Source organism: Neolamprologus brichardi, chromosome 13 (genome assembly GCF_056152115.1).
Source record: "Neolamprologus brichardi isolate AB-2024 chromosome 13, ASM5615211v1, whole genome shotgun sequence".
Lineage (NCBI taxonomy): Eukaryota > Metazoa > Chordata > Actinopteri > Cichliformes > Cichlidae > Neolamprologus > Neolamprologus brichardi.
This window is the reverse complement of record NC_142116.1, coordinates 24,812,553-24,839,070: the sequence shown is the minus strand read 5'-3', so window position 1 is coordinate 24,839,070 and position 26,518 is coordinate 24,812,553. Positions and strand designations below refer to the sequence as shown.

Below are 26,518 nucleotides of genomic sequence, written 5' to 3'. Positions count from 1 at the left end.
GTACGAGCTGTCATCGAGCAAAAACGGGAGCTGGAAGCATGTAAATATAATAATAACCACTGCAGCCAAGAAGAGTCCCTGACGAGCCCAGTTGTAAGTAAGCTATTAAGACTCGACTGTACACCGTGTTCGTGTTTTCCTCCGAACACAATAAGTTCCGTTGGAGCAGCCTTTCAATGCCTCTCTATCTCTCGCTAGCAAAGTTGACCCAGACAACAAAGTAAAGCTATATTTCGGCTACGAGCCGACACAGAACCCACCTTATTAGCCAGAGGTCTCTTTACTACGGTTCGGATCCGCAGACCTTCAGCAACAGTAATAAATCACAGCAATAGTACATTCATGTAGTTGTAAACAGCATGATAATATATTAAGTAATCCAAAGTATTCAGAATACGTTACTCTCATTGAGTAACGTAACGGAATACGTTACAGAATACATTTTGGGGCATGTATTCTGTATTCTGTAATGGAATACATTTTAAAAGTAACCTTCCCAACACTGTACATATACAATGGTGCCATGTTTAGATGTAATGTCATGTTATCAGTTAGACAGGGAAGGCCAGTGGGGAAAAAAGAAGATTGCAATGCTTGGCTGAAATCAATTTATGTTACCGCTTAAATAAAAGCCTCCCAAGAACTGCTAATTTGTCTAACAGGCCAGGTGAGAATGGCTGAAATCTGAGCATTTTGCATATATTGCAACAGTTTTATTTGTACAGTGTTTCAAAAGCTAGATGCTTTCCTCCAGGCAGCTCAGCCACAAAGTTTGCTGGTTGGCACCTCAATAACTCCAGTCTCCGCACATCTCTGCACCTCATCTCTGGTCCTCTGCATCACTATAAAAAGAGGAGCGTTCATTAATTAAATCCCTTCCACCCTCAGCCTCGCTGGCACTGCCCCTCAAGCCCGCTGCACCATCCCTCCACTGCAGCAGAGCCAGAGACCACACTCCTGCCACATATACTGCCATAGATCTCCAGGGAAACAAAGCCTGGGTGTTTTCTTTGCAGCTATGTTTGGGATATTAATGTTTATGAAACTGGAAGCAATCTATCAACCTTTGTGTGATTTGTGAAGCAAATAACTGAATTCAAACTAATTATCTATTCATTTCTTCACAGGTGATAAACCGTGGCCTGCTGCTCAGTGCTGTGGCAGCTCTTCTTGGTGGTTCCTACCTGCTCATTAAAAATCCTCCAGATATCAACAAGCTCATCGTCTCTGCTGAGAAAATGTGGGACAGGCTTGTGGCTCTCAGGACGCTCTGAGCACAGGCATCGTCACTGATCTGACAGACAGGTGTACAGACATAGAGTTAAACACTAGAAAAGAATTTAGAGGCGCCCAAATATTGATTAGATTTTGACTAATCTTGATTTGAATTGAATTATCTAATTCACAGCTATAACTCCAGTAATGGCAAATTACTCCAATAATGGCTGCCCTCACTTCAAGGACTTACAGTGATTGATCAGAATGACACCGTTTCATTAGTGTTAAACGATAATGATCAGCAGCGGTGAGCAGAACACTGCTGTTTTAATTATTAAGCAAGTTTAATTCAAGAACACAGGGTCAGTTTTAGGTGTGTGTAGAAGTCTTTACTGTTTTTACACAAGAATGATGTCAGCTATTTTTCTTTGTCTCCACTGGGCCCAGTGACATTTACTTCATGCAAAATCTGGGATTTGTTTTTGTTTTTAAAGCTGCATTAGATAATCTGAGCTATTTTACCTGATGTTTTTGCAATGTTTCACTTATACATACATTACTGTGCAAACATATTGAGCCAACCCTAATTTCTTTATATAGTTGCAGGGGAATAAGTGCAGTGATTTATTGAAACATGCTAAAACATAAATGCAAATATAGACGACAAAATTGTATACAACTCTAATGAGCTCTTCTTTGGATGTTTTGTTCTGTGGTCTGTCAAGATCGCGTCACACTGCTTCAAGAAAGGTGAAAGGATATGACTATCAAACGCTGTTCACTTGCAGTATAGGTTTAGATCTGCCAGCCCTCCACTTTTAAAAGACACTTCACACCACTCTGAGATGTGATAGGTATTTTCTGCCTGTCAGACTGTGTTATCTTTGATTTTATCTGTTTATCTTTTTTGTAGATTTAACTAAAGAAATTTTTTACAACAGCCTGCTGGTAACAAAGATACAATTTTACACCTGTACTTCTGACCAACCGGCAATGTAGTATTTCCTCTCTTTGGGCTTGGAGTTTGGCTGGTTTGTCCACTTCAAATGTGCTGCTATGCTCACCAGGCTATAATCTATATAAAACAAGTGAAGATGACTGGTTTTAAGGACTTTTATTTACCCTTCATGAAACTCATTGATCATTTTCACTCTCTGGCAAAAAGCATAAATGTTAAATTTCCAGTTTTGTCACCTGTGGACACAGCTAGGCAAGTTTTTGTTTTTTTTCTGTTTCCAGTCTTTATTATAAGATATGCTTCATAGTGAAAATACAGTAAAAAATCAACCAAGTCCCAGTTTTCCAACTGTCTAAAAAGACAAAGTCCCTCTCACTCGTTCTCACATCCACAGTTAAAAGGGTTTTTATCAGCTAAGGAAAACCATTCATTAAATCTATTCATAGCTGACAGCTCAGGAGGAAATGAAAGGAGCGTGTCACTAAGGTCTTAGTCTCATTTCCTCTTAGTCTTCAAGTAGGGCTACTCCCATCGTCCTAATACATGCAAATCTACCAAGTGTAATTTCACAGTGACTGATCTTGTCGCACTTGATATTTACATTGAAATAAGATGAGCTTAAGTAAACAGGCTAGATAGCTTAAAATAGGGTCTCTTTATTGAATCCATACACAGTAATGTCAGTTTGTGCATTATGGGTTATGGCTAAGAATCTAAGGCTTGTATTCCATTATACACAGTTGGGTACCAACCAAAAAATGAAAATGCTACCACATGTTAAGCCAAACTCAGGTCCTCAACTGCGTTTCATATACTCAACAAAGTCCTACAGCTGTCACATATACTGTATGGCATATCTGACAAATACGTGTGAGAAAAATACCACCACTACTACATTAAGTTACTTATATCACAATAGCCGATGTTAGATGAGGATGTCAAACTTTCATACTACTCAAACTGGTTTATTTGAGAACTTGGGCTTACAGTTGGGTTTATACATGAAGCTGTAACCACGTGTGGACACAGAAACAGCCAGGGAGGTCAGACAGGATTATTTTGGCTTGGAGTTGCATGTTAGGTCCTAAGGCATACGGAGTGGTGGGGTGAGAAGTCCGGTGTTTTTGGCTCACAGTGGCCTCACTTGGATAACATTGAACTGCGTGGAGTTTCCAGCCTTGGAGGTCACATCCAGGTGCTGGAGGTCATCACTGGTGATGATGAAGACGATTGAGGAGGAATTGAAGGTCACCCTCTTCTTGGGTCGCGCCTTGGCGCTGCTGCACGCACTGGACACAACGATCGGTCGGATGGGACGCTCGATCGGAGCCAGGGGGCGCTCTTTGAGGTTGCGCTGCAGCCAAGAGATCCGAGAGCAGAGCAGCTGCAGCAAACAGCGGCGGAACTGAGAAACAGAAGCAAAGGCTGGTATTTAACAACAGCCTCCTTTCTTCACTCATTAGTATGTCGAACACACAAGAGATCAGCCTCTAGCCAGCAAACCAAGACTAGTGGTCCGGACCATTTCACTCTGACATACAAAATAAAATTAATTTTTATGCTCACCATATTAAGGAATGGAAAAATATTTTAAAAATAGTGACATTTTGTGGGAAAATATTCCTGCAATTTGCTACTTAAAGCAGCAGTTACACAACAGGAGACGAAACCGTCCCCTCACATTGAGATGCTATCGATTTGTTGTGTTTGTCCATATTTAATTATGGGTCAGCTGTGGTTACTCTGGGGGAGGGATGACAAACTACACAGCAAGCGGCTATTCAGAACTCTCAAGTGAAATATATCATGTATTCTAGACAGCAGCCTAACCTGGGCTGATTTTCGAGCAGCAACACAAAGAGATTGGTGCTGGAGAGGTAGCCTTGCCCCAAACATAAAAAAAAACGAAAGAAAAATAATTTGATTACAAACCTTTCTGCTCATAAAGACGTAAATGAGGGGGTTGTACGCCGTGCTCGACTTGGCAAAGAATGATGGGATGATGGCCAGAGTGGGAGAGACCATGCTCTTCCTGCCGAAGGCCTCCATCATGGAGACGACAGCGTAGGGTGTCCAACAAACCAGGAAGCAGGTTATCATCAGGAGAAACATCACGGCGACTTTCTTCTCATAACGCAAAATCTTGATGATTTGAACCGTTTGGAGATCTTGGAGAGAGCGCAGCTATAAGAAACAGGACAGAGCAGGATGCTGACATGATGGGATATTTCTTTATCAAGCAAACAAGTTACAGTGACACTTTGTCATAAAGTAAATTTATGTCACAGTCTTTGATTTTGTTTGTTTGCTTAGCCTCATTAGTTTATTCTGAGTATCTAAGACAATTTTATGTTCTTTGGGGGGTTAATCCTAATTTCTACCTGCTGCACCAAAGTAATTTCTCAACTTTGGGATATATATATCAACCTGTGCTGTATTACTGATCTCCCTATTCTCCCCTGTCTGTCTTGTTCCCTCAGCAGCTCTTCTACTTCGATAGCCACATTTCAGTGGTTTTTATTCAGTTTTTCTTTGTTTTATTTTTTATCATCCTTAGGGCTTTTGTCTGTGTTTCATCTTGGGGCCTGTTCCAGGAAGCAGGCTTAGTCAAAGAGACGGTTATTTAAACTCTGGGTCAGTTACCATGGCAACAGACTTTGTGAACCTAACCCTCTTGCCGGTAGGATTTGTACAACAAACCTCCCCTCCTGCTAACTTCGCAGGAGCTGCTTGTGTACATCCACAAACAAATATTGGTAAGATGTTATTTTGTTATCCAAGAAGTATCTTCAACTGCCTTTAGACAGACACAGAGCATGTGGACAATGTGGATTTCATTCTCGTCTCAGAATCAAACCTTTGCAATGTCTTTCTTTCTAACACTGCGATTCTGTGCACATTCAATCCAGTTTCCCTGCACTGAAATATTTAGTGTAATTTACTGTTTGGGCAGCATTTAAGTAGAAATCAATAAATGTGTAGTCATTTTGAGCTCTTTGCCTGTTAATCATTGTAAAACTTTAGCTTGTGACTTTATAGTTTAACCATTAGCTTTTGTGCAAGCACAGTGTGTGCTCCCCATGTTATGATTGGCCTCTGATTCTAAGACATGACACAATCTCTCTCCTGGCTGCCATCACTAAGATGGTGATTGGACAGCTGCCGAGTCCAGCTCTCGACTCAGATTAAATCAATTTAAGCTCTGTGTCAGGACGGCTGTTATTTGGAGTGAGCATCCCGGTTCTGTCTCTTGTGGTAAATTTATTGGTTTAGTATCCACATGGATGGATGGAAGGATAGTTAAGAAACAGAAAGTTAGTTTTCATTTTCATTGGGAGTTCTCTCTATTTGTTTTATTTCTTTTTATATTTAAACACACCAAAGCTCTACAGCTGTCAGGCTAGTTTACTGGTTACAATAAGATAGATTACATTAATTTCCTGTTTTATCTCTCTTCTCCTCTTGAGAGTTGTATCTTAAGATGTTGGTAACATCATAAAAGTTGTGAAAACATGATAATGCCTTGGTAACAGGCTGGGTTCACGACACTGCAGATCAAACCTACCCTTCAGCTAAAGAGATGTGATGATAAACAATATAGCTATTCTCTAGACTCACTCAAAAAAGAACACAGCATCTGAACGTAGACGTGAATACAATATTTATGAGTTTACAATTTGTGCTCTTTTCTTATTAATCCACAACCTTTTGCATGCTTAAATTCTATTGTTTCTCCAGGCCTTCACATATCTACAATAAGATTTTCTTGCTGTAGCAAAGCCGGCCAGCTGCTCTCATATCAAGCCAGAAATAGTCTGCAGGGTACTGAGTTATTCCTCTTTGAAGATGTTCCCAAAATACTGTGACATGTGACAAAGCCACCCAGGCCTCTGAGGTGCTCCAAGAACGCAGCAGCTCACACTTCCTGCATGATTGTGCATATTTAAGAAAGGAAACTGATGCAGGAAGGCTTGGAAATCAGTTAGTCCCTTTCTCATTTACATGTTTCATTACAAAATATGCTGTGTCACTTCAGCAGTCATCTCCTGAATGATGACTGCAGATTCCTTCACAAAGTATTTTTTTGTGAAATTATTAAAATAAACTGAACTCATATCACTTGTCCTTTGCCACAAGAATTTAAGGCAATGCTTCTAAGAAGCACAATAGTGAGTTTTCTGGATGAGTTCCAGCGTACAGGACGGGTCCCAAAGGCACAGAGGAATGTAATGATAAAACAGCTGTTAATGAAAAATGTGTGAAAGGCAGCACAACCCTTTAAGGTCAAGGAGTGTTTTTTATTCAAATGAACGCCGCAGAGTCTGTGTTTTCAGTCTCTGGCTAAAGGTATAAAATAATCATGCAAAGAGATAAAAAAAAAAGACTTTTGCAACAGTAACTGAGTTTAAGTACTAACAATTTGGGAAGCTATAGACTAGTATGCTTACTTAGCGTCTGGAAGTGACGACTTGTTTGTTGTGGCTTCTTGACTAAGACTTCCTGTTCCATTCACCAATCACAGTTTATAAATGCCGACAATTTTTAGGGCATTTGACTAAAGGCCCAGTGAGCTTATACCATGGCAAAGTGTCGATCTACAATCCACTCCACACATTACAATAACCTGTGAAGTGTGATAGACTGTGAGGTGGAGCCTAGGGGTGCAACGATACTCGTATCGATATTGAACCGTTCGATACAGTGCTTTCGGTTCGGTACGCATATGTATCGAACAATACAACATTTTTAATTTATTTTATCAACTTTCCTTCTGACGGTGCTGTCTGTGTTGAGCGCTCAGTGGATCTGCGCTCCACAGTGCAGCCTAGGCGGAGTAGTCGAACACAGATTCACTTAAGCTCTCCTTGCAACATGGCAAATTGAACCTCCCCCACCCTCATTCAGATCTGGCGTTTGGAACTATTTTGGTGTTCATGTGACGTATGACCCTGAAGGTAAGCGTGTCATGGACTAAAGTAAAACAGTATGTTGGATATGCCAGAAATGCTCAATTACATGGGTGGGAACTAGTGTGTTAGCGCAGTTAGCTCGTTAACGTATTGGCCGTCCAGCCCCACGCACGGGGCGATCCGCAGTAGCTCGTTAACAGAGATTTGCCGTGTTGTGGCGTTAACATCATTTCAGATTAACGCTGACAGCACTAGTGGGAACACAACGAATATGACTGCACATTTACGCCGACATCATCCTAGTGCAAAGACAAGTGGAAGCAGACAAAAACAACAAGCAGGCATGCTGCAAACTTTACCCGAGTCATTTAGACAGCCGTTAGCACATGATTCTCCTTATGGGGACCTGATATGTTTAATATGCTGCTGAGAATATAGCCCAGAAGAAGCGTATAGTATAGCTTTTATTTTGGAAAGAGCCATTTCTCTGTAATAAACTCTCTTTTCCAAAGATGAGTGATTCCTCAATCAGATACAGGGCTCGCAAAATCGCTAGTCCGACGTCCCGGGGCTAGCGATTTTTCCAGTCGGGCTACCAAACTCTATCTCTGCCCTGCCCGTCGGCCTAACGTAGGAAGGAAAAATCTATGTCAGTGCTTTTGCATTCTTTCGGAAATGTAGCTGGGTAATTATGTCATTGGCATCGGTGAGCCACTGTCAATATGTGACATATTGAAATCGCGTTTGAATTTGCGCTTGTTTTTTGCTTTCACTTTGCAATCGCGCGAACTGTGTATAGAGAGCGACAGCACTGATCGGTGAGTGACGATAATTTGCGCACCAATTCCTCTGACATCGTCTTATCAATCGTTAGCTTACTATGCAAACATGACAAGTGAAATCTCCCGCAGCTTAAACATGTGAGAGGTTGATCGCGCAGAGAATCGCTGAGCGTTATGTGAGTGCGTGTGTAAAAGCAGCAGGATATATATTTTAGTTCTGCTGAGCCAAATAAGACAGGTCAGCGTGAAGAAGTGACAGCCAAAGAAAAGCTTACCACAAAACGGAAAAGTTATGACAAGTCAGACTATAAGGCAAAAAGAAAGTGCAGCTTTATGGTTTCATGGACAAAAGAATTTCTGTGGCTGCAATATGACGAGCAAAATAACCAGGGCTGCACATAAGTGGTCCACAGGTGCGCATTCGCTGTCAAAATAAAAAACGCGCACAAGATAAGAAGTTGCAACGTGTGTTTGCGTACATAAGATTTTCTGGAGGAGGACAGACATTTATTTAGAACTCTTAAAGATGTCGAAGAAGCTCCTTTAAGCAATTACTTTGGTGTTCCTCCACCTCCAAAGAAATGTCAGAAGGAGTCCGAACTACAAAAGAAGCTCGTATTCTCGGAAAAGTGGTTGCAGGAGGTGAGCTGGCTTCAAACAAATGATGAACGCACAGAGATGTGGTGCAGAATGTGCCGTGAAAATTTAATAAATGACAAATTAATAAAAAGGCATGAACATTTTTTTTGTATCGAAAAAATATCGAACCGTGACACCAAAGTATCGAACCGAACCGAACCGTGAATTTTGTGTATCGTTGCACCCCTAGTGGAGCCATATGACTGATGTTCTGTTTTAAACAAACTAAAAAATTTTAATTGTCAGATGTCTTTTAGATTAGATTTCACTCAATGCAACCCCTCAGCTGAAACTACACAAATATTTAGTGATATTCCAATATATCAGCCAATACTTACAAAGTAAGTACAAAAACAGATTTCCCTAATATTGGTTATGTTTCCAACAGTGAAGTCGCAGAGAGCTCTCTGGTAGACAAACAATGCAATGCCAAGACTCATAACATGGTTTTCTCCTGTCTTTATTACTTTTTTATTTATCAGCTATAGAAGCTGATACTAATTGAATATGTCTGGCGTATCATTTGTTCTATTGGTGTGAAGTCTGCAGAGTTCAGTTCAGCATCTTGTACTACAAAGCTGCGCTGTTGTAATATCTGCAGTATGTGTTTTGGCATTGTCTTTCTAAAATAAGCAAGGCCTTCTCTGAAAAAGATGTAATCTGGGTGGGTACATGTGTTGCTCTGAAACCTGTAGATACAGCATTCGTGGTGTGTTTTCAGATCTGCAAGCTCCTAATTCAATATTCCCTAATGTACCCCCATAACACCAGAGGCAGGCTTTTAAACTAAGCACGGAGGAACGCTCTCCTCTTTATGCTTTTTTTGAAAACAGTTTCCATGTTTTCCAAAAATAATGTTAGATTTTAACATTGCTTGACCACGGAACAATTTTCCATTTTGCCTTAGTCTATTTGAAATTAAATTTAGGGCAGAATAAACAGCAGCATTTCTGGATCATGTTCACATTGGCTTCTTCTTTGCATGACAGAGCTTTAATCTGCACTTGAGGATAGCATGGTGAAATGTTCACAGATAATGATTTCTGGAACCGTTCCTGAGCCCATGTAACAATTTACATGACAGAACATTTCAACGTTTTCAAATGAAAACACATCTTTTTCTCTCTGTTTTGGCCTTCGTCCACACCGAGACGGTGTTTTTGGTCAAGGAAGACGCGTTTTGAAAACACTCTCCAAAGCAGATACATTTGAAAACGCCGTTTTCACGTCGCAGTGTGGACAACGAACCCGGAGCCTTTTCGAAAACGATGACACATTTTCGTCATGTGACCAATTAAACAAAGATAGCGGAGGGCATTATACAGCAGTTGTTTTGTTTGCTCTCAATTTCGACAGCCCTATTAAAGATTAATATCAGTTTGCACATGCTTCAGAGAGCTTTTCTTCAGATTTTTAAATTCTCATTCGCTTTTGCAACTTTGTACTTTTGTGTTACTCGCAGCAACAACTCCACCTCATTGTCAGTCCATTTAAAAAACTCGGCGCTTTTCCTCGACATTTTGCCGCGACGTTTCAAAGAGCCGGAAAGTAAATAAGCGGCAGACAGAAATGAGGCAGGTCGAATCGTCTTGCTTTTCACGCATGCGCAATACTGGAACATAAGCGCTTTCGTCCGTTTCAATCTGGACGCACAACGACTGAAAACAATAGTTGGACAAGGAGCGTTTTCAGACGAAAATGCCGTTTTCAAATCTGTCCGGGCTAGTGTGGACGTAGCCTAAGATGGTGTTTTTATACCCAGTTATATTTTTTACCTGTTGCCACTTAACTTAAGTGGTTTCTGCTTAGGTACACTGTTGTTCCTCTAGCTTTTTCTTTTTAGTTCCACTTTTTTCTCTTCTTTTAAACAATGGATTCGTCAATTTGGAGATCAAGTGATGACATTGAAATATCCTTTGTAAGTTGGTATAAAACGCTGAAATGTTCTTTCGCTGCATGTGATGAACTGACCTCAAAGTCAGCTGAAGTGGAAGTCCTGCGACACATCAGTGCTAATTCATGTGTAAGCTGAAAGACAGCGACACTTCAAGTGTCACATGAACTGAGGTGTTAGCACTCAAAGCAGCTGGAGTGTGTTTACACACTGGAATTTGTTGTCGGGTATAAGAGCTGGAGTTTTGTTTATGTATTGTTCTCTGATGTCTCACTTTTATTGTACATGCTTGCACAGTTGAGCTGTCAGTTATAAGACAAGGAAAGAAAACAGCAGTGAAAATTCAAGTTACAGCAAAAAAAAAGATGTTTCAGGAGTATGACCCAAAAATAAAAATGTGTTTTGTGCAAAATCTTAAAACAGCTGAAGTCTACTATTCTGGAAGTGAGAAATAACAACATACAAAACTCTACATCAATAAATCGATAAGCATCTGAAATGGGGGTTAATATTTGAATAGAGATGTACTTTTGTGGGAATGTGTACCATAAGTTTCGACCGTCGTGGTTAATGTTTTGATAGGCTAGCCTTCATTAACAATCCCATGTTGTTCATTCAGTTTATTAATCTTATTGTTTCTAAGAGAAGCAAGCAATAAAAACCCCCAAACAATCCTTTTTATTCCTTACCCTTTGCACTGTATACAGGATGTTCCCATAGCAGTAGATCATGACACCAACAGGCACAAAGAAACATGCCAGGAGGAATAAGAGGATGAACGAGGCATCGTTTGGGTCCTTCGAGGTCCAGTCCAGAGAGCAGCCCAGCCTGTGGATCTCTAGAGTGTAGCGGTTCCACCCGAGCAGGGGAGCACCTGTCCATGCCAGGGAGTAGAGCCAGATGTGGGCGATGGCTCGCCATGCCCAGGGGAAGTCCACCACCTGTGCATGGACCACCCGGATATAGCGCTCATAAGCCAGGGCCGCCAGAGTCATGATGGAAACGATGCCTGGCAGCAAAGGAAGAGAGACAACCACGCTGAGTAATGCAGACCGCGCACTGCAGGATCTGGGTCAGTGGCTACTCACCGTGTCTGGGTTGAGTGTACATCGCACTCAGTGTAAACACAAATCTGAACATCTTGTGTCTGGACATCACATTCAATCATTTTTGTGCAAAACCCTGTGAAGATGCACAGAAAGAGGCTCTTGACTCCTACGCACACACACCTTTAGGACCCGCATCTGCATTACACAGCCTGCTTTTACCACACGTACTGAAGTGGCTTGTGTGCATAGCTGTCGCTCTTTTGTTCATCCTGTGCATCATTTTACTTATAAGCATGCAGTCTTAAGAGCACCTCTTAAAGCCCTGGTATAGCATCTACAATAACTTTGCTGAAATTAGGTCAATATGCCAGGGAAAATATTTTCAGTCAAACTTCATCATACACACTCCCCTAACCTATATACATGTATAGCCAGTTATGTAAGCTCAGATAGGTTTATTATTCTTTTGTTACATACGAATGAGACAGATACAGCATCAATAGGTGGATGCACAGATTACAAAGGGAGACGTTATATAGTATGCACTAAGTTGGAGCCACAGCAAACCAGCTGAAGGAAGGACGTGCTTGGACAGAACAGCCAGGGCTTACTGCTGCAGCTCCTGTGGCCCTTTGTGTGTCAGTTACTGAGTCACACTTAAAGTGATGTGCAAAGAAGACATCTTATTTGTGCATGGATTATTAGAGGGCACACGTACTGTCAAGCCAAGGGGGTTATTTTTATATACCTCAATTGTAACAGTATGCTCAGTGTAAGCAGGTTCTCTGGATTTGCAGTGCTCACACCCAATCAAGCCACGACAACCTGCATGACCTTGAGTTTTTCACATATCAAATATCACAAAGAATCCTTTCCCCCCCTTTTGACGAGGGGGAAAGGGAGGTTATCTAAGGGCCAAAGAGACAGAACGCAGCATCTTCTCTCTTCAATGCCACTTTAGTCACGAAAGACTTCATCTTATATAAACTGTTATATCAACACTATCTTTGTATGCATTTTGGTTCTGAATTCTCCTGTGACATGTACATTGCAAGCCACAACCACTGCTGCAGTGCTGCACACCGGACACAGGCGAGCAAGTGTGCCCTTTGGAATATGTGGAAAGAAGACAATGTCACTTAAAGGACAGCAGGATGACAGAAGTCCAGCCGGTTCGCTGGGTTTCATTTGCTGAAGCCGGAGAAAAAAAAATAAAGGAAGAAGACTTGGAGGCTATCACTAATGAGCTCATTACCACACATGAGTCCTGCTGAGCTCTAATTCCTATGCTGGTGGGACCCAGACAATGACCCTCAATGTTTATTCACACTTCCCAGCTGAATAGACTTATGCTGGAAATAAATGGACACTTTTGCTAACATAGAAGGGCAGACGCAGGGAGGTGTCAAAAGATTCCTCACTGTATGGTGCAAGTATAAATACAGGAAGAAAAAAAATACACAATATAAAGCTCAGCATAGCAGCTAGATATTACTACAGCTCATCATGGGGAGGGACTGCATGGTTTACTCTATTTTAATACAAGTGAAGAGAGGAAATTTGCACAAGAACTCGTAGATAAAGTGTCATTTGAAAAAAATAAAACAAAAACAATTATATTTAGATTTATGTTACTGATAACGTCCTTCATGCATTCGTAGTGGATTCTTTGCTATTAATGAGCTTCTCTCCGCCTTCTGCCTATTTACACTGAGCCGCTATTTCCTTGCATGTAGTGCGAGACACACAAAAATGTAACAGGGTTAATTTTATTTGTAAATTATTTTAATAAAAACTATTATTAAATGTTAACACATGCTAGCATAAACGATTAAATGACTTTTTTTTCTCCTCTCACCAAATAAGCTGTTGCTGAAGCCGTCCCAGATGCACGTCGACTGGCTCCAAATCCATCCGCCTTTAACGCACGAAGCGAAGGTAAAGTTTATTCCGATGACAGAAACTAGAAAATCGCTCAAACTTATGTTGACCAGCAGCAAATTGGTAGGTGTCCGGAGTCTTTTGAACCTACAGTAGAGTATTATGACAAAGACGTTATTGCAAAAGCCGAATACTCCGATAGTCCCAATGGTAAAAGCGAGAAGTTTGTAGGTGCCAAGTGCGAAAATGTAATGTTCTGTACTTCTCCCGGCTCTGGTTTCGTTAGGGAGATTCATTTCGCGGATGGAAACTTGGTTTCTAGCATTGTGCTGCGCGCGTCTCTGGGCACGAGGGGCTGTGCGCTCGTCGGCGCTCCGACACCGGGTCCTCGCGCGCCGCTAATTCAAAAGCCAACCTGAGACTGCTGTTTGCTGAAACTAGGTCAATGTACCAGTGACAAGTCAGACCCAACAGGAACGTCAGGCTTCCTTTTATACTTTCAAAGTAAGACTTTTTGTATTCTTAGGTCTATATTTAGGTCTACTGAGATTAGGAGTTTGGCTGTACTTCGAAAAAACAAAAAACAAAATAAAAAGTAAAACAAAGACATATATTTTGAAATAAAGGCGTTCTTTCTTTCTTGAATTACCTCATAGCTCAAACAGTTAACAGATAATGCAGCTGACCCTTTAATTTGACTTGTGCTTTCAATCCACCGCTTTTATTTTGAAATGAAAATATCCTCTCAATCTCCAGGTCCTGACAGGCAGATGAAACGAACCAATTTAGCAAACATCAGCATTACTTACATGCCTTTATTTTACCCTACTTCTATTTCCGTTTAAGGCCTCCGCATGTTTTAAAATGGAAATTCATTTATGACTTTTAATTGAGGACTGCTGTAATCCAATTAAAACCCCAAATTTCTTGTGATGCACATAGGCTAATTATATCACAATAAGTATAATGCAGAGCTTAAAAATTTTCTCTTTGCCCAGCATCTACCAGCATTAATTTCTGAGCTGTGGATGAGGAGGGTTGTTAGGAACACACACCCAGACTTCACAATCCTGTGGTTGGGCCTACGTCAACTAAGGGTGTATTGTGAGTAAAAGGTCAAAACACTAATGAGGAACACCTGAAGTCATGTCCCTAACACCTGCTGGTAATTGATTGAACAGTAATCTTATGCCTGACAGATTAGAGAGGATGGGGATGTTCTCCAACTGTTTTTATATTACCAATGTAAAAAGGGGTAATGATGAGATTTCACATACATGCTTATATTCTGTATTGTGAAACTCTGTAGGAAACTTCTCACACTCAGAGTCTCACGTGCACTCGAAACCAAATGGTGACAGTTCATTAACTGTTCTGATTTTCCTTTTTTTAACAAATGCGTATCTGTGGGTCCTGTGACATTTTGAGGTGGTCTTCCTCCACCTCATTTTTTTCCACAGAGAAATGTTACCGTGCTGCTGAAGCGCAGGGTTCCCACGGCGACGTTGTTTGTGTCTGACCTCGTTTCTCTGCGCCTACAGGTTGATTTAAAATAGCAGAATTCTCTTTAAGACGTGGGGATGTCGCACAGACTGGAAGTGCTTAAATTGTGCAGTTCACCCACTGACGCACTTGCTCACATGCCGTTCATTCACCACTTAAAGGTTTTTCATTCAAGGCACAGAAGGAGCTTTATGTTCCCCCTCCATACAGCAGGGATTTATGCCACAGCTCGACTCTGTAATAAAATATGTTCTCCTTTCTTGCCAAGGATATTGTAAGGGAGGGTAAGTCGTAAGCCTGTGATTATTACTAACACCCATCTCCCCCTTAAAAACACAGTAGATTGAAGAAGAACTGTGATGCAATTGTGCTGTTATGCTGGGAAACAGTGGTCCATCAATATATTGTTCAGACCAGCAGCACTTGAAATTAAACAATTATCAATAAATAGGTCAACAGCATTCAGATATAGATATCTAGTTACGTTTTTGTTCTGTGTAGGCATCCTTTTTATGTTTAATCTTATTGCTTTTACTGCTATCCATAAGTATTTAAATTTAGACAAGTCTTTAATGTTTTTTCTCCTCCTTTTCTATCCGATCAGACCTTCTCTCTTAATTTAGCGAGAGGCCATATGTTTAATTAAATGGAATCCCTCTAAAGGTGATCTATGAGCATATTTCAGCAATGCACCTCTGCTTGAATGTACAAAATCACCCATTGCTTTTCTCCCCGGAGATGCAATTATTGTAACGCTACTCTCACTGTGCTGGGAATTAGCTCCATAATGAACTTTAAAGCACTTCAAACATGACCGAGCTCTATCTCTGGCAGTTCTACCATCACTCAGACATCTATAAGCATCAACACACGCTTCCTGACTCTCTCCAGTCAGGCTGCAGCGGTGAACCCGGCTACCCTCCAGTGTCTTTTAGAGAAACCCGTGTAGGGCTCCAGAGGTGATATTGAGCTCATTCAATCATTACAACTACTTTCATGCATGGCCACACGGCTTTTGGCTGAAATAAAACTGATTGCTTGCTGACTTTTTCTTTTTCTTCTTGGCCTTCTGAAAGGCAATTCAAGTAATTTATTCTTCACTCAAAATTACAGTCCTTATCTGAAATGGACAAAGCAAAGTCCTGTAGCGGGAAGTGGCGAACAAGAAGAACACACAAAACTGTAGCCTTTGAAATACAGAGATGAGGGGGGGAAATGCAGCTTATAAGCTCCTCTTTCTTGCTATGAGTTTAAAAAGAAAAAGAATACTCTCATGTTTGTATTATATATATGAAGAATAAACCGGCAGACGATTAACCTAATTGTGTGTAAACCTGGTAGACTTGATGGATTGTTAAGACAGCCAAAGTAAGCTAGAAAAACAATTGTCCATAAAAGTGTCGTACAAATGCAATAATCAAAGCCACAGCATATAAGCTCCGTCTATGTGAGACTGTGAGTTCACATGTTATTGTCTCTTTTTGTCACTAAAGTCATACAGACCTGTTTACCTGTTAAAGCCCTTCAAAAACATTTCAAACTCTTTGCTTTGTTCATTTTCACACAGAACTTTTTTTTTCATTATGTTTTAATTTTTTCCCCTCAAAGACTTTTAATTTCAAAGCCATTAAGTTTGGTTCTTTGAAGTTATTAAACAACTGAATGTAAAATTAATGTGAAACAGCTTGGCTTAATGAACTCGCTGCACCGCTACTTGGGCTTTCCAAATGTGATTTCACTAAAGGGGGAAGCAAACATTGGACCCCTGATGAATATGCATCTACACACAAATATTAACTAGTTTAAAGATAATTCAAAGAAGACACGTGCTCATTTTAAATCCCCTGTTTTCTCCCTTGCATACTTCAGAGTTTTATTAAGCTTTGTGTAGCTTATTCTGGGTCTTGGTGCAGACCCTCAGTTCCTCCCTGAAACAAACCATTTTAGCTCCGCTCTCTTTATGAGCGGAGCTAAAACACTCAAACATAATAAGTGAACAGTAGTGCGTGTGTCTTAGGTGATAATATTAAGGATATGCATTCTAAATGACATCATACAGAGCTAAGAGTAGAAAAACTGTCCTAAACAGAGCATTTGGAAGAAATTGAAGCCTGAATCCTTGGTGGATAGGGATTGCTTGTAGCTATACTTATTTCATTTTATCTAACTGTGGATATGCTTAATACAATAATTCACCATGACATGAATTTATGAAAAGGATAATAGGTTAATTTATGGATTACAGACCTGTTAACACAGATTGTTTTGTGGGGCCAAGCAATTTACCTCGGCTGCTCTTAGCTCCGAGCACAATATCTAGTGAAATTATTGAGGAGAAAAACAGCAGCCGAGGTAACTAATGATGTTCATTTTTTTAAAAATAATAACTTACCACATGACTAAAACCCACTGATTATTTATTTACTATTGCTTTGACCCAGATGGGCAATTTAACGAGTCACAAATTCAGATCGTCTGATGCCACAAACAGCTGTCATGTATGACGTGGCTCCTGACTTACACTCAGCCCACATCCACTGCTGCAACAGCTGGCGTCTGCTCATTTTGTTAAATAGCAGAATAAAGCATGTGCCCAAAACCAGGTTCTCTCTAAAGGCCGTATGTCCCATCATCCCTGCCCTCTCCGTGGGATTAACAGAGGAGAGGATTTGAACTTGGAAGTTGAGGACAGAGCATACTGCAGCTTTAATACATTGCTGCAGATGCAGCGCATTCTCAAGTTTAAAAAAGTGTGCTGTCTGTGTGTTTTTTCACGTTTCCAGCCTCGTTCTTACAGCTAAAATAATTGTTAATTTTCAAGCTCGCTGCTGAATATAAGCTTTTTAATTGCGTAAACAATTCTGTGTGGATAGCGGCTGTCATTATTATTGACACGCTTATGTTCAGTGCCTCTTCACTGCCACGGATAAGCGTCTTTGAAAATTTGCCAAAGAATCTCTTCTGTCAGAAATAAATAAAAACGTTAGCGTCACTGGAGAAGAGGGATGTGCACGTGTGCATGGCGACACGGTGATAACACGTCATGAGTCTTCCTCCTTTAAAATCTCATTTTAACGTTTCACAAGTCAAAGTCCATGTGCAGCTACAAGGGCAGCCAGAATTAAACTCTAATCGCAGCGAGTCACAGATTGGTGGGCTCGATTCTGCCCCTGCAAAGAGCAACTTAATTACAGCGGGCAATTGTGGCAGCTGAATTCGAGAAATAATCTTTTAAAGGGATTCTGAGGAGCACACTTTAGACTGACACACTATCCTCTGTGGTGCATCCTTATTGCGCTATGAATAATTCATTACAGTAAACCATAGCTTGTCCTCACAGTAATTGGATAAGATAGACACGTGTGCATGTGTGAATGAGCATTTCATCAGAGCTGTCAGAAATGAAAATTATAAGATGCCATTGTGAGAGATAGAACACCTTTGTTGATTCCGTGGTCTGCAAGTCCCAGAGCCGCAAAGGAGGAGTAAGAGTGTTCTTGGATGCTCTGTGTCCTCATTGAGTCACGGATCCAAAAGCGTTTTAGCTGCCACACCCGTGTTATATTGCACAATGTTTCCAAACCTGGTGGCTGGTGGCTATTAATAAAATATATTTTATTAATTAATATAAATATATAAAATAATAAAATAAAATAAAATAAAATAAAATAAAATAAAATAAAATAATAATAATAATAATAATAATAATTATTATTATTATTATTATATATTTTCTTTTATAATAAATAATAAAATAAAATAAAAGCTATTAATAAAATATATAAAATATATTTTATTAATAGCTACCAAAATATATATATTATTAAGGATTTTATGCTGATACCTAATGGCAGTCAGGGCGCCATTGCTCATCTCTGCATGAATATGCCTCCCCAGACCATTACTGACCCACCACCAACTCAGCTCATGCTGAATGATGTTACACACAGCATAATGTTCTCCACGACTTCTCCTGACCCTTTCACGACTGTCACATGTTCTCAGAAAGAACCTGCTGTGAAAAGCACAGGGTGCCATCGGTGGACCTGCCAGTTCTGGTATTCTATGGCAAACGGCAGGCAGTGAGCACAAGGCCCACTGTAGGACATCGGATTCTCAGGCCATCCTCATGAAGTCTGTTTCTGATTGTTTGGGAAGAGATATTCACACCAGCGTCTTCCTTGCACAAAGGAGCAAATACCAGTCCTGCTGATGGGTTGAGGACTTTTAATGATGTGCCATCCTGGAGAAGTTGGACTACCTGTGCAATCTCTGTAGTTATCAGAAAGATCAGGAGGCAAAAATGTTGTTTGGACCCACTTTAACACAGTGATGGCCAAAACCATGGCCACACTCTAAAGTCGGTAACTCTTGTGTATTTTTATTTGTGGCGTGGGTGTGGTCTCTGGCCAGCTGCAGAGGAGGGGTGACGCAGTGAGCTCCCAGGGCGGCGTAGGGGCGGGGTGAACAGGTGTGCTGGGATCTGACAGTGATTGTGTCTCTTTATATGTTGGCAGTGACAGTCGGAGGGGGAGCGGGAGTGTCTGTGTCCCAGTCAATAAACCACAGTATTAAATAAAAGTTCTGCTGTCATCATATTCGCTCCAGCGTATGTTTCTTGGGTCCAACGTTACAAGTACATTTGTCCTATTTGTAAGCACGCACATTTAGTTTACTTATGTATGCATACCAGTTGATTGCTTTGTTTCTTTTACCTGTTTCTTACCTGCCATGATCCCTGGGAGTTGCCAGACAAAAGGTGGTGGCCAGGGTTTAAAGCCGTTAAATACAAAGAAGGATAATTGGACCGCACCACCACTTCCTGCTGAAGGGGAGAATGTGTATTTTCTTTAATTAAAAAAAACGCTTTTGTACTTAATTAAATATTTGAGTTTCGGGTTAGTGGTTTTGAGTTTCTTCTTTGATGTTTAGTTTATTAACAAACTGGACTGTACTGCATCGCTTTTGTTGTTTATGATTGTGTTTTGTTTAGTTACCCCTGTTGTGTCGTAGTGGTCTGATCTGCAGTATATATAGCCCTGTGTCGTTTCCTGTTTAGGTCAGTTATGTTTGTTGAGTTCACAGTTCTTTGCCTGAGTCTAGTTTTGTTTCTTTGACCTCTTTTATGAGTTCAACATTTATTACTTTTGTAAATATAATTTTTTGGGTTAAATAAATGAATACCCTATTTTTCTAACAATTCCTGTGACTCCTCCTGTTTTTTCAACTTGGTCCATCACAACACATTACTCCCAACTCTCTAACCTGTAAAAGCGTATGCTGGTTTTCAAAAGGCACCGAGGCAGAATTGGCTGCGCCTAAATGGGACGGAGCTAACAGTGGGGAATTTAGCAGTATAGAGCTGGACTCTTCCACAGGCAGTTGAGGGTGAGATAATGTGAAATGTAGTATTCATTTCATTTTAATTGCATAAAAGCGACTCAGGCAAAGTCAGTGGAAATGGAAGAGTTTATTTTTCTCAGTTATTTCCAAAACGTTTGTTTGCTTAAGTAGAAGAAGAAAAATCCTCTCTAATCATTTTGTTTGCAGAGATTCTTGGTTTATTTTCACAAATATTTCTGCGTGTTTGTGTACACATCCTCAGCTTGGTTTCTCCACCTTAATTTTATGTATTTTCAGTGATATTTAAATATGTTTGTGTTTCAAGGTGCTGGAATACATGTTGCTTCATTTTTCTGATCCCGCACACACACTCTTGACCTAAATCTCTCTTCACAGATGCAGCACTCGCTTTTGTGCACGTCTGTTTCTTCTGCCGATCTCTCTTTTGAGCCCCCGTCACTCCCCAACGGTTCTTTCAACTTCCCTGCAAAAGCTTTGACGTCAGCACACACCTACTCCTCCACAAATGCAGATGCTGACTGACTCACTGCATGCTAGAAGTGTCAAAGATTTATCTTCGTAATTAGTTTTTTTCTTTTGTTATTGTTTTTTTTTTTTTTGCAGATGCTGTCTTCAGAGCCTGTGGACATTAAATACATTCAAACACAAAGTCACCCACTGGGACCTGTCAGTGTTAGCTGTCTATTTTCTGCTTGTCTCCATCAGCCTCTGTCCTCACCTCATCCCTGGGTGATCTCATGCCACTTGGACTCTGTTTTCTGAATCTGCCATGAGAATAAGTCCTCATGCTCGTCTCAGGCTAACTTCTCTGCAGTGGTCATCATTATATAAATATCATCTTTGCCAACAATGTCTTACCACCTCACTTTGAAACATGCACTGCAAGCAACCCCTCAGTGTCATCTTCGATGTCCTTCGCTGTCATGTGAGAAATGCCGAGGATGCTCGTCCACGTCACATTAATTGGATTGATGTTCACAGCCTCACACAGGCGTGTGCATGTCATTATCAAAAATGCGTCTTTAGGATTGGTGCTCATCCCAAAAAATTTCATCTAAACTCCACACAGGGGAATCTGGAGGATGCTTCGCAGAGAAGATGATGGCTACTTGAAAACAATTTTCTGCAATTTCACACATTTGATTTGCATAATTTATATCTGAATTACCCTCTGTCTCACAAGCCAGAAAATCACGGCACCCCCGTCAGTAGGTTAGATGTGATAATTTATGTAAGTGCTTCCAGCAGCGCGGCACTGACTTACCACACGTGGCTCTGTTTGCAGATGAAGAGGCAGAAAATGAACAGGAATCCAGAATAAACATCATAAAAAGTAATTGCTTAATTAATTGCTTCGGGACAAGCCTTCAGTTTGAGTTGCTGTTTTAATTCTGCTCCGCGTCAGCAGCTCCTGTTATAGTTTATCAGGCAAAAGGTTATGTATTTTTGTAAATTTGTCTCTGTACATGACCACTGGATTCTACATCAGACAATCAGAAGTGATCTGAACGTCATGTGCAGAAGTGAAAGGGTCTGGAGCTGACCTGGTTATTGATAGTTAAACTGATTCAACATAACAGGATAGAAGCTGATTTAATGAGGGGCCGTGCTTTTTATCTTTTAGTTCAATACTGTGACACTAACTGTTCCTTCACTATCAGATCAGCTTGTGACTCAGTCTGAAAAGCATTTGAAGCCTACTTGTACACACCGGCATTTGTGTAATGCATTTTAAAAAATGGTCTCTATGAATAATGCTACTCGGTTTTGGGGTTTTGTCTGTTTGGTGCTTTGAAGCTGCTCTCTTGTGAATTTGTGAAGCACATTGTAGTGCTAGTGTTGCAAGAAATTATAGAAATAATATTTTAATTATTATATGTTAATCTGTAAACCACACACCATCACCTAATTGCAGCACATTGCTAGATATTTGTTGAATCCATACAGAATCAGCTGGTCTTTGTTCTAATTCAGACATGTCAAAGATACTTTGAGTTTCAGTTTTCTTTTTTGGAAAATTGCTTCTACATTTTCAAACTTCCTCATGCTGCTTTCTCTTCTCTTTATCAGTGACCGTGCTCCTCATTTCACCTCCTCCTCTGGCGTTGGCCTGTGCAGTTGGCTGTGTGACAAGCCACATCAGCCAGAGGAGACGCTGCTCTTGTCTCCAAGGACGCACTCTTCTTTCTGATTGACACACTCTTATCTTGATATGTTTTTTATTGATTAGCATTCAAATATCTCAGTGAAGACAGAACAAAGATCTACCACAAAGCAAGAAAGCATGAGACAAGGCTAATCAAAAGGTATTGGCTGAAGCATTTGCTTATTACGCCAACCCTTTTAACAAAAGATCTTTTAGCATGCAGCTCCTGTACACAGGGCTCGAAGCAAATAATAAAACAAAGCAAAAACCAAACAAACAAACAAACAAACAAGAAAAAAACAAAAAAACAAAAAACTTTCCACCTTAGTAAGTAACTACATCAAAGCAAAAGAATCAAGAGGTTTTTTTGTTTTTTGTTTTTGTTTTTTTTTTGCTCTTTTCATTCTTGATATATATATTTTTCTAATACTCTATTTTTAAACATATTTTTAAACAAGGAAAATGAACTACACCTTTTTAAATCACTGTCATAACTATTCCACAGGTTAACTCCTCTAACAGAAACACATCTCTGCTTTATATTTGTCCTTATCTTGTTTTTTTTAAAGAAATCTGTTCCCCTTAAGTCATATTGACTCTCTCTGACTTTGAACAGCTTTTGAGTACTGGGGCAAAGCAAGTTATTTTGTGCTTTATACATTATCTGTGCCATTTTATATTCAACTAAATCATAAAATTTCAGGGTATTCAGATTAATAAACAAAATGTTAGTTGGTTCTATATAGTTTGATTGGTTTATAATTCTTATAGCTCTTTTTTGCAACTTGAAAATAGGAAGAGTGTTCGTTTTATATGCATTACCCCATATCTCCAGACAGTAAGTCATATATGGAAGCAACAGAGTACAATAGAGTGTGTATAATGATTTTTTGTTCAGGACATGCTTTGTTTTATAGAGAATAGCAATGGTTTTTGACATTTTTGTTTTCACATGGTTTATATGAGACTTCCAACTCAGCTTATCATCAATTATCACTCCAAGAAATTTATTTTCGTACACTCTTTCAATTTCAATTCCATTAACCCTGATTTTAGATACATTTTTCATTTGTCTAGTGCCAAAAATAATCAATTTTGTTTTCTTTATATTTAATGATAACTTATTTACATCAAACCAGTTTTTTAATATATTTAACTCCTTTTCCGCTGTAGTCAGAAGCTGTTCTAGGTTTTTACCTGAGCAATACAGAGTGGTATCATCAGCAAACAATACACATTTTAACAGTTTGGAAATGCTACATATGTCATTTATGTATAATATAAATAATTTAGGGCCCAGCACAGAGCCCTGAGGAACACCACAAGTTACCTTCAACTGCTTAGATTTTACATTATTGAATTCGACATATTGATATCTGTCATCCAGGTAACTTTTCATCCACTTGTATGCTAACCCTCTTATGCCATATCTCTCTAGTTTATTCATTAATATAGAATGATCAATCGTATCAAACGCCTTTTTTAAGTCTATAAAAACACCAACAGTATATTCCTTATTATCTATAGCATTAGATATCCCTTCTACAAGTTCCATCACTGCCATCGAAGTGGACCTTTTCACTCTAAAGCCATATTGGTTATCACTTAGGAGATTATGCTTCTCAATATATTTATCAAGTCTATTAACAAATAACTTTTCTAAAATTTTTGAGAACTGTGGGAGCAGTGATATTGGCCTATAATTGGTAAACTGACTTCTCTCTCCGTTTTTATGGATTGGAATAACTTTTGCTATTTTCATTTGTGAGGGAAATACACCAGTTTGAAAGGACAGATTACAAATGTATGCGAAAGGTTGCACTATATATTCTATAATACTTTTAACTAATATCATGTCAATACCAAAACAGTCAGTGGACTTTTTATTTTTAAATGTCTTCACAATGTTAATTATTTCTCTATGAGTTACAGCACCAATAAACATGGAGGACACATTCTGAGTAATATGTTTATTTAGGTCGTTATTATTTCTTGACTCTGGAATTTCTTTTGCTAAATTAAAGCCAACATTTACAAAGAAATCATTAAATTCATTTGCAATGTCTTTAGTTTTATCAAGCACAATATCTTTATCTTTTTTAAAATAATCTGGATAATTCTTATTTTTTGAGCCCTTTTTGATTATACTATTTAATATCCTCCATGTTTCTTGTGTGTTACTTCTACTTTGCTCCAATAATTTGTGGTAATATTCTTTCTTACTTGTTCTTATAATATTTACTAATCTATTTTTATATAACTTGTACTTTATTTCAGCATCTTTTGTCCTCTGTTTTATGAATCTCTTATATAGATTATTTTTCTTTTTACATGCATCTTCTATCCCCTTTGTGATCCATGGCTTATTTGATCTGTGATGCTTTCTAGTGATTTTCATTAAAGGACAATGTTTTTCATATAGTGAAATTACAGTTGATAAGAATGCATCATATGCACTATTTGAATCTTCATTTGCAAAAACCTCATTCCAGTTGTGTTCCTTTAAGTCCACCTGGAGGGCAGCAATGGCTCTTGTTGTTCTAAGTCGTATCATATCAAATATTTGATTCTTTTGTTTAGTTTTAATCCCAAAATAATTTTGAAAAATTGCAAAAACAGGAAGATGATCGCTTATATCAGTTATAAGAAGTCCACCTACTATTTCATGGTCAATTTTATTTGTGAATATATTATCTATCAATGTAGCTGTATCAATTGTTATTCTACTTGGTTTTATAATTACAGGGAAAAGGGAGTTACTATACATTGTATTTATGAAATCTGTTGTTTTCTGATGTCCATTTGGGTTTAGCAAATCTATATTAAAATCACCACAAATTATTTGCACTTTTTTATCATTTAGGTTGCTAAACATAGCAGCAAGTTTTTCATTGAATGTCTCAAGGCATGAACCTGGTGTCCTATAGATGCAACTTATAATTATATTGTTAGCTTTTTCAACATGGATTTCAATAGTGACACATTCCAATACGTTATCTATGGTGCTTGACATACATTCAATCAGACTACATTTCAAAACTTTATCTACATATAAGGCAACACCGCCTCCTTTTTTATTCACCCTGTTCATTGTAAATAATTCGTATCCTTCCAGTCCCATTTCACTAATTTTCTCATTATCGAGCCATGTTTCTGATATTGCAATTATATTAAACTTTTTTAACTTACTTAAACATTCTGTAATTTTAGAAAAATTTTTATACAGGCTTCTACTATTGAAATGTATGACCGACAATGCATTTGCCATTTTAATATTCATATTGAATTGGTCATCTGTATAGTACTCACAAGTATTATTGGTGTTATTGTAGAAGTGGGTTGACACACTCTTATTTTCTTTGTACATATGAACGGTAAGTGCACTCACAGATAAACAACACGAAGTGAAGCGAACGTATAGTAAACCCCAACGGTCTTTTGTTACTGGCCGCGAGCCTGTTCTAGGTTGAGTGGGAATTTATCAAAAGCTAATAATTGCTCATGATTAATAATGGTATACGTTAAATGTGTTGTCAGCGGAAACAATGGCCTATGAGGAGGAAGAGGTGTGCACCATTTTTTGGTGTGTCTGCGATAAAACGCAAAAACATGGTGATTATATATCACTGAATCTAGCTCAACATCTGAGCTAGTGGATGCTTTCTGAGATATCTTCATCATATTTATCAGGATTTACTTTTTCCTGCAAAAACATCCTCCTAGTGCTCCGATAGAATGCCCCATTTGATGTTTTTCCACCCCAAATTTACTTATTTTGACTCATTTTAACACATAAAGCATGTTTTGGAATGATTGTGTTAATTTTATTTGCTTTTTATATGCTTTTTGTAGTTTGGATAAAAAAGTTAAGATATTCAAATGATTTTGGGCACACTTCTCTTTCATAATATCCAGTGTCCTTACTCTGACAGGGTAAGGTGTCCTTGTCAGATTTGTTTAACACTGTTCATTCTGTTCAAAGACTGAAACCTTTTAACATATTATACAAAGGAGTGCATAGGAAAGAAATCCTGGTGTTGGGTTATTGATGTATACTGATAAAAAACACTGCTTCTTTTAATTTTTGCTTTTAATCAGCCTCCAAAATGTAAGAAAAAATGAAGAAATAAGAGTCATATTTAGACTTGGTTACTTTCGATCAATCAAATCTGGT

At 39.1% G+C, this 26,518-nt stretch overlaps 2 protein-coding genes across 3 annotated transcripts in view; one reads left to right on the top strand and one right to left on the bottom strand.

The window, feature by feature from the left end:
* The window catches only part of kmo (kynurenine 3-monooxygenase), a 37,366-nt gene extending 24,141 nt beyond the window's left edge, over positions 1 to 13,225 (top strand). The window contains exons 15-16 of one of the 2 annotated variants that reach the window (XR_015719926.1): positions 1,128 to 4,932; positions 11,109 to 13,225. Coding sequence is in view for 1 of the 2 variants with exons in the window: in XM_006799039.3 (XP_006799102.2) it covers positions 1,128 to 1,274 (147 nt within the window). In the remaining variant the exon portion in view is untranslated. Of the gene's footprint in view, positions 1 to 1,127; positions 5,141 to 11,108 lie in introns of those variants that run through there. The other variant, XM_006799039.3, reaches the window with a different exon arrangement.
* Positions 2,796 to 13,767, bottom strand: opn3 (opsin 3). The gene is made up of 4 exons (XM_006799038.3): positions 13,309 to 13,767; positions 11,091 to 11,410; positions 4,109 to 4,360; positions 2,796 to 3,581 (listed from the first exon to the last, which is right to left on the bottom strand). The coding sequence occupies exons 1-4, from the start codon at positions 13,625 to 13,627 to the stop codon at positions 3,306 to 3,308; spliced, it is 1,167 nt and encodes a 388-aa protein (XP_006799101.1). The 5' UTR covers positions 13,628 to 13,767; the 3' UTR covers positions 2,796 to 3,305.
* Between the last annotated feature and the right edge of the window lie 12,751 nt (positions 13,768 to 26,518).

Coding starts and splice junctions, on each gene's coding strand:
- opn3 (XM_006799038.3), bottom strand. CDS start 13,627: ATGAATCTCCCTAACGAAACCAGAGCCGGGAGAAGTACAGAACATTAC. Junction 4,361..11,090: donor TCCTGTATACAGTGCAAAGG/GTAAGGAATAAA, acceptor TGTTTCTTATAG/CTGCGCTCTCTCCAAGATCT. Junction 3,582..4,108: donor ACGTCTTTATGAGCAGAAAG/GTTTGTAATCAA, acceptor TCTGTTTCTCAG/TTCCGCCGCTGTTTGCTGCA.